This window comes from Pogona vitticeps, chromosome 2 (assembly GCF_051106095.1).
Source record: "Pogona vitticeps strain Pit_001003342236 chromosome 2, PviZW2.1, whole genome shotgun sequence".
NCBI classification, from domain to species: Eukaryota; Metazoa; Chordata; class Lepidosauria; order Squamata; family Agamidae; genus Pogona; species Pogona vitticeps.
This window is the reverse complement of record NC_135784.1, coordinates 91,084,535-91,099,150: the sequence shown is the minus strand read 5'-3', so window position 1 is coordinate 91,099,150 and position 14,616 is coordinate 91,084,535. Positions and strand designations below refer to the sequence as shown.

The 14,616-nt window shown below is 46.8% G+C and overlaps 1 protein-coding gene and 1 long non-coding RNA gene across 5 annotated transcripts in view; one reads left to right on the top strand and one right to left on the bottom strand.

Annotated features, from left to right (window-relative positions):
- The first annotated feature begins 1,514 nt into the window (after window positions 1-1,514).
- Window positions 1,515-14,616, top strand: part of LARP1 (La ribonucleoprotein 1, translational regulator) — a 93,641-nt gene continuing 80,539 nt past the window's right edge. Inside the window, exon 1 of one of the 4 annotated variants that reach the window (XM_020796945.3) lies at window positions 1,515-2,174. In XM_020796945.3, the coding sequence (XP_020652604.2) occupies window positions 1,664-2,174 (511 nt within the window). In that variant the 5' untranslated portion in view covers window positions 1,515-1,663. Of the gene's footprint in view, window positions 2,175-2,729; window positions 2,784-3,445; window positions 3,572-14,616 lie in introns of those variants that run through there. The other 3 variants (XM_020796947.3, XM_078385609.1, XM_072990025.2) reach the window with 3 other exon arrangements.
- LOC144586798 (uncharacterized) lies at window positions 9,950-12,813 on the bottom strand. The gene is made up of 2 exons (XR_013541827.1): window positions 12,559-12,813; window positions 9,950-11,062 (listed from the first exon to the last, which is right to left on the bottom strand). It is a non-coding gene; the product is annotated as an uncharacterized LOC144586798 (long non-coding RNA).

Sequence of the window (14,616 nt, the reverse complement as noted above, 5' to 3'; positions counted from 1 at the left end):
GGCACATAACTGGTTTGAGAGTCACTACCTGCCTCCCCCATTCCAATGTCTCCTGCAGTTGACTCTCAAGACTGCATGCACCTTGAGTGCTCTGTGAAAGTTAGTGACTTTCAAGTTGTGGTCCTGATATAGAGCCAGGGTGGTTATAGTGGTTAGAGGGAACAGGGTTGGGAAGATCCTGATTCCAATTCCCACTGAGCCTTGAAATTTAATAGTTCACCTATCTCAAAACGTTGTCATGAAGTCAAACTGGAAGGGGACATTCACGCCCCTTTCCTCTTTGGAAGAGAGGCATGGACATAGCCGAACATAACATACCTGGATAAATCTACCATATTTTGCAAAGGCAAAGAAAAAACGGGGTGAAAGAGAAAAGCCACAACCATAAACTAAGCAGGAAACACTGTAACTGGGACAAGGATTTACATAGGTTGCAATCGGGAACCCTTCTGAGTAGGAAGGAAGTCCCTGTGACACAGTGGGACTTAACTGTGTTTCTCAATAATGGTGCTCAGGTCCTGCAGTTAAGGCAACCAAAAAAATGGAAGAGGGAGGAGAGATACATTGATTGAGAGGACGAAAAGTAGGAAGTACCTTCCCGGTAAAAGAGGGGTGGGCCCCTGATGGCCCTCCAGGTATTGGCTAGACCGCAGCTGTCCTGACGACCTCTCCCGATTCGCTACCCTGGCTAGGGCGGGCGGACGGGACTGGCCGTCGAGCCACCTCTAAAGGGCGGCCACACGTTGCCCGGAAAGATGGCGCCCCCGGGCTCGCAGCCCGAGTGACTCTGGAAGCTCGTGCCGGGAAAGGAAAGGGATCCAAGCCTAGGTCCCTTTCTGAATTCAGCAGCCTCTACTGTGCTTCCAAGCAAGTTCCTGGCTTGCACTCCTCTGTCTCCTCTTATGCACGTGTTCTTCAGATTACAGAACTAAGCCCGCCACCAAGTGAACTCTCGAGTACACAAGCGTATGGCTCTGGAAACTTTGCATGGAGCTTCTCTCCCTGGGAACCAGGAGGCCGGCCCTTCCTTCCTGCTTCGGCTCGAGGTGTCAAGTTGCCTGCCTGAAAGGAGCCCTCGTTCCGCCTAGGCCTTTGGCACCGCGGAGGCGAAGCGCCGCACTTCCTCCTTCTTCTTCTTCCCGAGCGCTGCTGCCCCTTTAAGGAGCGTCTCTCTTCTCGCCGAATTGCATCAGGCACGCGCGCGGCCCCCCGAGCTCGGGCTACTACCGTACCTGCTCTTCCTCCTCCTCTTCCCGAGGCGCGTTCACGGCTGGAACGAGCGCGCGCGCGCGCGCGCGCGCGCTCTTGTCCTCCGTCTCTAAGCCTGGCTCTGAGGCGGAGCTGGCGGAGCGGCGCGCGCTCTCGCCGGCCAGTCGCGTGGTCTCGTTGCTTCTCCATATTGCTGCGGCGGCTTCAGAGGAGACGGGGGAGGGGGGACGCCGGGGTTGGGTTTCAAGGGTGGGGGGTGGAAGCCCGTGGCCCCCCCTCGCTTCGGGTCGCCTACCTCACCTGAGCCCAAGGGCACGAGAGCGAGGAAGGCGAAAGCGTTGGGTTCGGCGAGGTGATTTGGGGGAAAAGGGGTGTCGGCAAAGTTTGGGGCGGGCGCGTGTTGTCGGGGGAGAGCCTGGAGCCCGGGGAACGAAGAGGCTCTGCGGGGGCGCAGATGGCTACCCAGGTGGAGGCTCTCCTGCCTGCCACCCCCCTGCTGCCCTCCGAGGAGCACGGGCTGGTGATCAAGAAGCCTCAGGAGAAAGGCGAGCACCTCATGCACCAAGGAGAGAAGGCCAGCACCGACGACGGAAAGGGGGGTGGCCCCGACAGCTGCAGCAAGGAAAGCGGCGGCGGCGGCGGCGGCAGTGGCAGCAACGTGGGGGAGCATCTGCGCCGAAGCGGGCCGCTCCTCAAGCCCCCCAGCATCAAGCAACAGAAAGAGGACAGTAACCACCAAGAGAAGGAGAACCTGCTGCACCAGAGGAGCGGCGGCGGCGGCCCCCTCGAATCGAACCGGCTGCCCGGCGAGGCCAGCAGCAGCAGTAGCGGCGGCGAGGAGGGCGGCGAGCAGGGAGGAGTTGGGCGCAAGGAGTTCATCGAGGCCCCTCCGCCCAAGGTGAACCCTTGGACTAAGAACGCCCCGGCGCCCGCCTTGGTCACCCTCAACGGACAGTCCCCTCCAGGTGGGTCGATGGGGGACCCCGGCGGGGGCAGGGGGGAGCCGGGCTAGTGGTGGTGGTGGTGGTGTTTGGAGGCTTCGGAGACGGCGATGTGAAAAGCGACCAGGTTCGAGGTGCCTTTGCTTCTCTGCAATATGGTGACATTCTCTCTCTTTTTTCTCTGCCGAGAACTCCACCCCGCCTTTGTCCACCTACTCCATCCCCTTCGCCCTGAGCTCCTGGATCCCACTTCCTTGAGACGAGAGTCGGAAGCGGGGGCCGCGGGAGAGGGAGGGGGGGAGGAAGGCGGTCGGTCGTGGGGCTTTCAAAAAGCCAGCTTGAGCTCTCGAAGGCCCCGCTCGGGAGGGCAGACGCGCCCGCGCCGGATCGGGTGCCGCCCCCGCATGCTTCTCCCCCCCCTCCTCGTCACCCCCACCTTTGGCCTGCTGCTTGGTGGGCGAGGGTGGTTCCTGTAACAGAAGCCGAGGCGGGTTTCCCACCCACCCCGAGGAAATCCTTCCCCAACGAACCGGACCCCCCCCTCCCCAGCAGCCGTTGTTGCGAAATGTTTTTTATCGAATCCTAAATGTTTAATGAGCGTGAGCTTGTCCCGGTAGACCACGCCGCTTTTCCGTAAGAGCCCTCGTGAGATGGCGTGTGTGTGTGTGTGTGTGTGTGTGTGGGGGGGGGGGGGGGGGGGAAGAGACGGGGGTTAAGTTTTCCGGCGTGGGGGAAACCCGAGCCTAACCCTCTTGGGCAGGGGCGGGTGGAAAGCCTGGGGGGGAGCTATGGAGGACGGGGGACACCGAGAGGGTCGGATTCGGGATTAGCGAGCGGCGGTGACGCGCTAAGGTGGCGTTTAAAAGGCACCTTTATTTCTAGTGTCATTTTAAACCGTCCGGTAGTTCAGTTTTGTCTGACTTGAAGCTGGAGGGGAGGAAAGACAGCCGGCCAGCCGCCAGCTGAGCCCCTTTGAGAGACATGAGGGCGGGGAGAGCGAGCGCCGTGTGTGAGTGTGTGTGTGCGCGCGAGCGAGCGCGTGCGCGCGAGCGCCTGCCATACGGTGGAGGGAAGGCCGACCGCCGTAAGGCTGCGAAGGGGGCCGCGGGCGAAGTGGTGAAAGGTGGCGACTCTTTCCCTCCCCCCGCCCCCGCCCGTGGCCCTTCGGCAGCGTTCGAGGCCCGGGGCCAACGGTGCCGCGGGCGGCGGTTGGGCCGTTCCGTTCCGGCTCCTCTTAACGCCCCGGCGCCAGCGGCTGGCTGAGCTTGTGTGAGGGGAGTGCGTTGCCGCGTCCGGAGCTTCCTCCTTTTTTTCCCAGCATTCCACTGCAGTAAAGGCAACGTGGTTTTTCTCTCGGTTCAAGCATGTGATTTCTTGCTGAGCTCCCCGCGGGGGCCTTGTTGTGGGGCCCGGCAACTCTGGTGTGTGGCTGACGTTTTTTCTTGACTTGGGCCCTGAAGGAACCCTCGTTAGGGCGCTTCCCCCCCCCCCTTCGCCTCCCCGGCCAGAGACTTGTTGGAGGCCCAGGGTGACAGCGAAGCCTGCGTCAAAGGCAGAGAGAGGATAGAGAGGGAGGAGAGGAAGGGAGGGGAAAAAAAAAGAGAGATTGGGCCTTCCGACTCCCACGTTTTCCATGTGCGTCTCCGTTCTTTTGACTGTAACGTATAGTCGTTTCTCTTGGCGGTGAGGGACGCTCCCCATACGCCATAACACACCCCCCCTTGCTCCCAAGCCCGAAAACGCACGTGCTGGATAAAAACCCTGCTATAATGAAAGTGGGACAAAGGTCTGAAATGTCCACGTGGGCTTATTCTTTTGTAGATTAATATAGCTGGCCACCTCTCCCTTCTGTATTTTAAGTAGACAGGCGCACCGGCATGTGGACTTTCAGTCATCTTGATAGGTTCTTTCTTAGATTTCAGTCGAAGAGGTCTAAGCATTAATTTTGGGGTACAGAGAGATTTTGAGGTGCTGAGGTCACTCTGGAATTCGCTGTCAGTTTGCTTCCCATTAACTGCTTTAGATGAATCAGAAACTGTTCTGTATATTGACAATGTTAGGAAGCTGCTTCTTTTATTCGTAATATATTCTCTTTCCAAATGTAAGATTTTGGAGGCACTGCCAAGAAGAGTGTAACATGAAAAATCCTCAGCTTGATGATATTTTGTGGGTATCTAATAGACGGGAAATCTGAACTCATTTTGGTGCTGTTCAGAGAAATGAACAATTTGGAACTGATATCTATTGTGAAGCCTCCCCAGTTGTTTAAATTGTGTATCAAAGATTAGTCATAGGCTTCTGTACTGTATGATGAATCATCAAATTTTTCTGACTTCTGGAAGAGAAACATTTCTGCAGCACCTGGCTGAAATAATTGTCTCTCCACTCAAAGTAGAGGACTGCTTTTCTGCAGGTGCAGTGGTATAAAGATAATCTTAAATAATAGAGTTTAGCATGTACAAATGTCTCAGTGTTTCATAAAGTGTAATGTAAAGTTTCATAATGCTTGCTTATTGGAACTAATTCAGGAATGAACCATCTGCAGGTTAAAGTCCCAGAGGTTGTTTTTAGAGAGCTCTGTGTAGTAATCAGCACACTGAGTGCTTGGGAGACTTAGCAGGTGAAGTAAGTTGGACTTTTTTCCTTTATCTTTTCGTAAGATAAATACAGGAATATATGATACAAGTGCAATTTATTAGTGTGTGTTTTTGTAGAAAGGTGAATATTGTTGATAACAAATGAAGCCATTTCAATTGATAACTGTTGTCCATGGTATCAATATGTACTATTTCCTTCGTAAATTTTTAACAAAACCTGTACAGCCTTATTTGTTGCTGAGTTCCTGTTTCTGGTAGTAAGATCTGCAGAGGTTATTGGCATATACTTTGGATCCATTTGCACAGGGGCTCTCCACCAACAAGCAGAAGAGCTTAGTATTAAAGTCTGATCACATTATTCCTGGCTAAAACAGGTGTTGCAAGCATTTATGCTACTTGGCAGCAGTGACCATAACTCGGACAATATTAGTTTTGGCAAATTATTCCGCTCTTTTCTTTTGTGACTTTGTTTTTTTCTATTCCTTTTTTTGAAACCACATTTGTTACATAAACATGGTACTGGTGAATACCAGATTGAAATTAGGAGTGAGTAGAAGTTATTTGATGAGTTGAAGTTAATTACTCGAATGTTGTTAATGTTTATATCAGTGTTCCCCAACCTTTTTCAAGTTAGGGCCCCTTTTATAATAGCCATGTAACCTGCAAGCCCACCCCACTTTATTTGCATAACAAGCCATTTTAATTAAATTAGGCATCCTTCAGTCTTGAGAGACTATGGTAACATGGTCTGTATGGAGGACTTGGAACAGCGTCTAGTGCGGCTGAGAAGGCCAATTCGAGAGTGACAATATCATCCACACTGAAGACAAATACAATCTGTCCCCTGTCCAGCTGTCTGATTTTGCTGCTTTCGGGCCTGCTTCTTTGCCTCAGCCTGCTGGACAAGGGTCTCCAAATTGGGAGAGGCTGTGATGCACCGCCTGCCTCCAGGCTGAATGCTCAGATGTCAAGGTTTCCCATCTGTTGAAGTCCATTCCTAAGGCCTTCAGCTTGGCCCACTTGTCTTGGCCATTTTGGCATTGGGAAGATGAACGAAAATGGCCAACACTTTTTGGAGTTTTGCTGTTATTATGGTCTTTGTGTTAGCGACATGTTCTTTAATACGAAGCTTCAACACAGAGTTTCCTGGAGACATCCAAGATCCATTTTAATAGGATAAAGAAAAAACATTAAAATAGATTTTTCAGAATAATTCTAACTTAATGTGTTAATATTAGAATCTAATTCTAACCTAATGTGTTAATATTAATGTAATAATACATAATTGGGGGGGGGTGTAAATCTGACTCTGCCAGATAAAATTTGAGGAGAGGGAAAATGTTAATATACTTTGAGTTTAATTGACTTTTTTGGAGGTGGAAATGACCCTCCCTTAATATGTCTTCCTCCCGAAAAGGCCACTCAGTGAAGATCCCTTCCCTCTAAAGCTCAAATAAACACCACCTGCATGGTCCCTGCTGTGGGCCCCATGCCCTCCCCGGTTCTTCTCTCTCACCTCAGGTTTATGCCCCTCTCACCTTCCTCTTCCATGACTCAGGGTGGGGTTCAGAGACATTTCATCAGCCGGTTCCTCTTGTTCACTGTGCCACCATTGCTGCACCCACAAGTGTCAGGCCGAGCAAAGGTGATGCCGCTGCAACATCTTTTCAATCCTGCCACCGTCTTGGGCATTGGTGAGCATCGTGCGTTCACCTCATTCAGGCTAGTGATCAGGTTTGAAGGTCCGATGTCAGTCCTCCAAAAGTGGATGTGGAAGAGCAGAGAGAAGCAAGTGAGAGCAGCTTTTTCAGATGGCGTAGGAGTGATGCACATGCATAAAAGGAAATCTGCCCAAAGGGAGACACAAATAACTAAGAACTCTAGATTGCCTCTGTAAGTCAAAAGAATTAAAGTAAAACAGCATTGTGTATACCATATCTAATATAATAAATATAAAAATAATTGCAATTAAAAATAACCACAGTGACCTCCCTGCCTCAAAAACACTTTGCGACATCCTTGGGGGTTGTGACCCCAGGTTGGTTTCTTAATTATATACAGTGGTGCCTTGACTAATGAACACCCCTACTTACAACCATTTTGACTTACAAACAGCTCTGGCCACAAAATTTTGCTTCAACTTACAACCGGAGCTTTGACTTATGACCGGAAAAAAAATTATGGGGAAGGCAGGGAGGATGGGAAATTTGAACTGCTTTCAATTAACCATTGGTCATTGAAGAGGCTGCTTCTCTGTACCTTGTTCGCCCCAGTGGTTAGAGAATGAGGATACAGAGAGAGACACTGGACTGCCTGGTACGTACTGTACTGCCTGGTACTGTACTGTACGTACTGTATTATTTTTTTTTTGGCTTTTTAAAAAACTTTTTGCTTTTTGGATTTTTGACTTTCTTTTTTAAAACAGAGAGATTGCCTGTTCTGGGTGAGTACATTGTATTTACTGTACAGGGTTTGTGCAGCTTGGGTTTGGGTTAGGTGGGGGAGGTTATGTTTCTGTGCTCTGATGGGTCTTGCAATGTGGGTTTAAAATGTGAAAAGTAGACTATAACATTAAATTAAAATTAAATGTGAAAATTAGACTGTAATTTTAAAATGTAAATTTTATTTATTTATTTTTGCATTCTGTGGCTCCTAGGGTTTGTGTACTGTGACCTCTCGTTTGTTTTAAAATGTGTAGGTTTAAAATATGGCTCCAAAGTCATTTTGGTTAAAAATCAGAAAATATTCTGTGAGGGGCTACTGTGGTGGCTGGCATGGTGTAAAATGGAGTTTAGACTCTGAATTTTTTTTAAGACTCAGAGTCCCCCCCCCCCCCAATTGTCTTCTCTCTATATATATATGCTCTCATTTTGTGCTGAGGGGGTATATTTGCTGGAACAAGGTGTTGGTGGTTGGGTTTAAAATGTGTTTGGTTTTAAATGGTGTTGGTTTAAAATGTGTTTTGTTTAAAAGGTGCTTGGTTTGGTTTAAAAGGTGCTTGGTTTAAAATGTGTTTGTTTAAAAGGTGTTTTAGACTCCAAACTCTCTCCCCCCCCAATTGTCTTCTCTCTCTCTCTCCCCTCCCTTTTTGTGCTTAACAGCACAAACCGTTGTCTGAGGGGTCTGTGTGCTCCAGTGATGACCTTCTTTCTTTCCTCTTTTCCCCATTGTTCCCTCTCTCCGTCCCTCCTTTCCTGCCATTTTTTAAACCTAAGTTATCTTAGGTTAAAAGAAGAAAAATTCTCCCCCTAGTGGTAGAGGACAGATTAACCGCTTTTGCATAGTTCCTATGGGAACGAATGCTTCAACTTGCTACCGGCGCCTCTACATACAGTGGTACCTCTACTTATGAACTTTATCCATTCCGGAATGGAGGCCGTAAATTGAAACATTTGTAAGTAGAAGCACCATTTCCCATAGGAATGCATTGAAAACCGATTAATCCGTTCCGGCTGAAGGAAAAAAATACCTCTCTCTCTCAATCAATCAATCAATCAGTCAGTCAGTCAGTCAGTCAGTCAATCAAACACTGCAAGCCCTTGGGGCTGCAAAAACAAAACAAATAAAAAACAAACATTACCCCACCAGGACAATCCCACCCTGCAAAAGCCACCCCAAACAGTTTTTAAAAAGCAGCACCTTACCTCCACCGCTGCAACCGCGGTTGCCAGGAGGCCTCCCAGGCCACTGCCGGCCCAGGGCTTCTCCACTGCCGCTGCAGGCTTTCCCAGGGTTTGCCACAAGCGCCGCCTTTCTCCCCCACTGTGCGGCTTCTCCTCTGCCATGGGAGGCTTTCCTGGGGCTTGCCCCAATCGCTGCCTTTCTCCGCCACTATCTGCTGCCGGGCCAGGGTTTCCACCCCGCTGACTCAGGCTTTCCTGAGCTGGTAGACTGGCCGCGTCGGCGGAGAAAGGCGGCGCTTGCGGCGAACCCCAGGAAAGCCTGCGGTGGTGGTGGTAGCAGCAGCGCTGGAAGCCCGGACGCTGAGCCTCCCTTTTCCTAACCATTGGGGTGAAAGAGCTACAAAGAAGCAGCCTCTTCGGCACCAATGGTTTGAATTTCCTGCCCTTTCCCCCTCCTTTTTTTGTTCGTATCTTGAAGCTCTGGCCGCAAGTAGAAGCAAAATTTTGCGGCCAGAGCTGTTCGTAAATTGGATCTTTCATAGGTAGGGACGTTCGTAAGTAGAGGTTCCACTGTATTCACTTCCAAAGGTGTATACTGGTAAAGGTGATGCAGCACTTTGGACTTTTATCACAAATAGAAAGTTTTACTTCATCAGTTTGATTAGAACTATATGCTTCCAAGTGGTAAGTTGTATCACATTACCACTTGTTCTATAAGACTTTTAGCCCAGAATTCTATTGTCAGTTTACGTTTCCATAAGGGAACTTGCATAATTCCTCATGGAAAATTGCTTCCTGTTAAGGAGGTGATTGTTCATAGACATACGGCTGAGAAATGTAGTCAGTGCCCTAATGAGCATCAGTTTACTGCCAAGAGTTATGAGCATGAACTGAATTACGAATGAGAAAAACTGACAAATAAGAATGGTTCATGGTTTGGTTCATGACCCAGTTTGGGAATACAGTACTGTTCTGCCAAAGAAAAACAAGAGCACTAAACTTTTTTCCTCTTGGCGCAACATTTTGCTTTGGCAAAACAGATACACGCCCACCCTCTTCCCACTATCCTTTCTTGTTGCATCTCTGCCTGATCAACAAACACCAACAGAGCATGGACAGAGTTCCTACTCCAGTCCTCTGAAGATGCCGGCCACAGAAACTGTTGAAACGTCAAGAAGAACAACCTTCAGAACATGGCCAAAAAGCCCGAAAAACCCACAACAACCAAAAGCCTTTTGTTTGCATGTTCACTCCTTTTCCCTCCTTTTTTGCTCCCCTTGAAGACAGATTAGCAATGCAAAACTAACATGAATTTGGAAACAGGTTGAGAATCTTGACTTTTCCCAGCAGAAGCTGGGGGATGGAGATGTCCATACAGCTTTCTTGATACTGTATTTCAGGACTCCTCCGGGTATCTGTTGGTTTATTTATTTGTTTCATTACTTTCTGAAACAGGGTGGATAAAAGTCAGTCATTTTTTAAAATTAAATTGATTTAAATCATGATTTAAATAAAAGAATCATTTATTATTTAAATCATAAAAAACTGATTTTTATTTATTTAAATTGATTTTTTAAAATTTGTTTGTTTATTTGGCTTTTATACCACCCATCTAGATGAATTTACTCATTCAAATCCACCCTGATCTGAAATAGTTGGTGCTTATTATCAAATTCAGGTTGCAGTCCTGTGCACATTAGAGGCTAAACTTCCAAATGTTTCTGTGGGTTTTTGTTTCAGAACATGACTGTGCAAAGCTTACAGAAGCCAATTGCTGATCCAAGAATATATGTGGATAGTCTCAAAACTAAAATGCTCATGCTTGCAAAGAAGCATTCTATGTTGGTCTCTAAAAATGCTGTGCACCATTCTGGATTATGCTTTTTTTAGAACTAGTACTACGTTGGAGACAAATGATTATGCTAAATGTATGCCTCTTTCCTAGTTTCTTAGTCAGTTACATACTGGCCAGAAGACTATTTGTTATTTACGCTGGTATAAGCTGCAGTCCTGACTTTCTCCTAGTTAACAAATTGGTGCTTGTTAACAGCAACTTGTTAACTAGGAGCAAGTCACCACAGCATTATAAGTTATTACTGATTTGTGAGGTGGATACAAATGGCAGTTCACTAACTAATGGCAATGTGCTTGCTGCAGTATACAGTATTGCACTTATCTGGGCATCACTAATAAATAGGACTCCAACATTTGCAGTAAAACTCTGTCATTTTACTGCAGAATATTGTTCAAAAGCAGTTGGTCTATGCCCCTGCAGTACTTTTAAGAAATCAGATCATGCTTTTTTCTTAGTGATCTTGTAGGATAAGGTGCTGTTGCCCAAGAACATTTATTTATTTATTTATTTATTTATTTATTTATTTATTTATTTATTTATTTATTTATTTATTTATTTATTTATTAGATTTCTACCCTGCCCTCCTAGACACATAGCTTTGTTCATTCTAAACTTTTCAATCCTGTCTTCTGTTTGAAAAGGTTATTAAAATAGTACATGACTCAGCTGTGCTATAGAAAAGTGAAAGCTAAAGTGCACTTGACTCAGTTCAACTACTGAACAAAATCTAGTTCGTTGACAGAACCAGACAGACACCTGAGAATTCCTTAGCTGAGAGCTGTATCCTGTTCAGTGTTGAACCATTGACCTTCCTGCAGTAAATGACACTAAGTCAACCTTAGAAAGCCTGGCTAACAACAAGGCCAGTGGAGGTGATGGCATTCCAGTGGAACTATTTAAAATCTTAAAGGATGATGCTGTTAAGGTGCTACATTCAATATGCCAACAAGTTTGGAAAACTCAACAGTGGCCAGAGGACTGGAAAAGATCAGTCTACATCCCAATACCAAAGAAGGGCAGTGCCAAAGAATGCTCCAACTACCGGACAATTGCACTCATCTCACACGCCAGCAAGGTTATGTTCAAAATCATACAAGGTAGGCTTCAGCAGTATGTGGACCGAGAACTCTCAGAAGTACAAGCGGGATTCCGAAGGGGCAGAGGAACTCGAGACCAAATTGCCAACATGCGCTGGATTATGGAGAAAGCCAGAGAGTTCCAGAAAAACATCTACTTCTGCTTCATTGACTATGCAAAAGCCTTTGACTGTGTGGACCACAGCAAAATATGGCAAGTCCTAAAAGAAATGGGCGTGCCTGACCACCTTATCCATTCCTGAGAAACCTATATGTGGGACAGGAAGCAACAGTTAGAACTGGATATGGAACAACAGATTGGTTCAAAATTGGGAAAGGAGTACGACAAGGCTGTATACTGTCACCCTGCTTATTTAACTTATATGCAGAATACATCATGCAGAAGGCTGGACTGGAGGAATCCCAAACTGGAATTAAGATTGCAGGAAGAAATCTCAACAACCTCCGATATGCAGATGATACCACTTTGATGGCGGAAAGTGAGGAGGAACTAAAGAACCTTGTAATGAGGGTGAAAGACGAGAGTGCAAGAAACGGTCTGAAACTCAACATCAAAAAAACTAAGATCATGGCCACTGGTCCCATCACCTCCTGGGAAATAGAAAGGGAAGATATGGAGGCAGTGACAGATTTTACTTTCTTGGGCTCCATGATCACTGCAGATGGAGACAGCAGCCCCGAAATTAAAAGACGCCTGCTTCTTGGGAGGAAAGCAATGACAAACCTTGACAGCATCTTAAAAAGCAGAGACATCACCTTGCCAACAAAAGTCCGAATAGTCAAAGCTATGGTTTTTCCTGTAGTGTTGTATGGAAGTGAGAGCTGGACCATAAAGAAAGCTGACCGCTGAAGAATTGATGCCTTTGAATTGTGGTGCTGGAGGAGACTCTTGAGAGTTCCCTGGACTGCAAAGAGAACAAACCTATCAATTCTAAAGGAAATCAACCCCGAGTGCTTATTGGAAGGACAGATCCTGAAGCTGAGGCTCCAGTACTTTGGCCATCTGATGAGAAGAGAAGACTCCTTGGAAAAGACTTTGATGTTGGGAACGTGTGAAGGCAAGAGGAGAAGGGGACGACCGAGGATGAGATGGTTGGACAGTGTCATCGAAGCAACCAACATGAATTTGACACAACTCTGGGAGGCGGTGGAGGATAGGAGGGCCTGGCGTGCTCTGGTCCATGGGGTCACGAAGGGTCGGACACGACTAAACAACTGAACAAACAAACAAACAACCTCTTTGTTCAACAGCAAATGTTGTGTCTCTTGTGAGCTTGGATTAGGACCAGCAGTAAGGGGTTATGCTCCAGGACCAGAATTCTTGCACTGCTACCTTTTCTAGAAAGTTACATGATACAGGATAGCATATGCCACAGTCTAAAAGTCTAGGTAGGAGTGAGACTTGTTTTTCTGAAGAGTAATGTGTTACAAAGGTTTGGATTGTGTGTTATAACTATTTTTCATGCTTCCCAGTTAAGATGCTTGTGCCCAAACTTGGGGGGGGGGGACAGCAGGCGGCGGGCAGCAGTGGAAGTGGCGGCAGAAGGGGGAATCATGGGCACGGAGGTGCCTCAAGGCCCCACTCCGGATCTGCTGCCAGCGCTGCGGGGCTCCAGCACTGTGGCTACAGCTGCCTTCTCAGGTTTGGCTGCAGGGGGGAGGGAAAGTAGCAGTCAGGCGACTTACAGCTCACGTTCCCACAGAAAGGGGCCATAGGTTCACCATCACTGGGTTAGGATATCAGGAGACTTACATCCTTGGACAATATGCTGTCTATGGTGATCAGGAAAGGTTTGAGATATGATTTCAGAGTATCTCTATCGTAGTGAGTCACAAAAAGGTTTGAGATATTTCATTAAGATTTCTGTGGAAGTGAGGAAACAATGCTGTAATGATGTGTTTAATGGAGGGTTAGAAGCAGGACAGACCAATAAGTCTATGACAGTGCTTGGCTTGTGGAAATTTCTCTTGCCGCACATGTAATATGTTTGAGAAACTATTGTCATTATTTTAGGAGTCAGAAATTCTGATTGTGATCAGGGTGTTGGACTGGGATTGGGAAGAACTTGGATCAAATCCCCACTTGGCCATGAGATTTAGTGGGTAACCACAGCTGTGTCAGTATGGCTCAGCTTAGCCTATGTTACGTGAGGGGGGGGGGGAAACCATGAATGCCTGGAGCTCTTGAGAGGAAGGCTGGGAGAACAATTAAGCAGCTATGATCCACTGCTTAGAGGTGGGTTCATTTCTTACTATTCTGTTCAGGTAAGTTGTATGGAAATCTTTCTTCCAAAATCCAGAAGTTTTTTCCTCCTCTTCTATGCATCTGACCTCACTTTAATTCTAAACATTTGTTCTGTGAACTGTTTGTTCAAGAAAATCTGAGAATATGTTTGATAAAAGTGTTTTCTAGCACTTTGTCAGATTCTCCTTCGAAAAGCCCTAATTTTGCAAGAGGTCCAACTCACTGAGGGATTCATGTGCCTCCTATTTAGCTATGTATGTAGACCCTGCCTCTTTTGACTGTGACACTTTAGTGAGATCACTTAGAAATAAATCCTGTTGCTTTTAGTGGCACTTCTTAACTATCTATCTTTAGCATTAGAATCCTAAGTTTAGATTGCATAATTGGAAAATAATTTTATTTCTATTTTTGACACGTCCTTTAAATTTTTTGTTTAAAAGCAAAGTGGTAAGTTTTTTGTGCCATTAAATATTTTGGAAACATGGTTTCTGATACTTCAGTCTTGGTGATAGTCATGGTATGTTGTAATTTACAAGCCTGTCTTGATTCCAAACTTAAATTCTTTTGGATAGAAAGAAATAGCTCTGACCCATTTTATATTTTGCTTGTGATATTTTTGCATGGTATGAATGAATGAGATATTTGACAAAGACGGTATGCAATGACCCCTCTAATTTTCAGCCCCGCTGGTTGGGGGTCCGCCTCTCTCTTGTGACTTTGCCCCTGTGTGTGTTGTTACTCTGCCTCCCCCCCAGCGCAGGGTTCCGTTGCAAACAGAACCTAAGAGATTGAACATGATCACTCTATAGAGGAGGAAGAAGGCTGCATGGAGGGAGGCGGAGTCGCACACATACACATGGCTTGGAGGGAACCTTGATAGTATGATGTTTCCCCCCCTCCCCCAAGGATTGCAGATAACTGCATTGCAATTGTGCCTTGTTTTTCTCTAAGCGAAAGGGTCCTCACTGGCTTCAACTAAATAAAATTTAGTCTCAGACATTTTCAGTTGAGAAATTTGTTAACACCGTGTTTTCCTGAAAATAAGACAG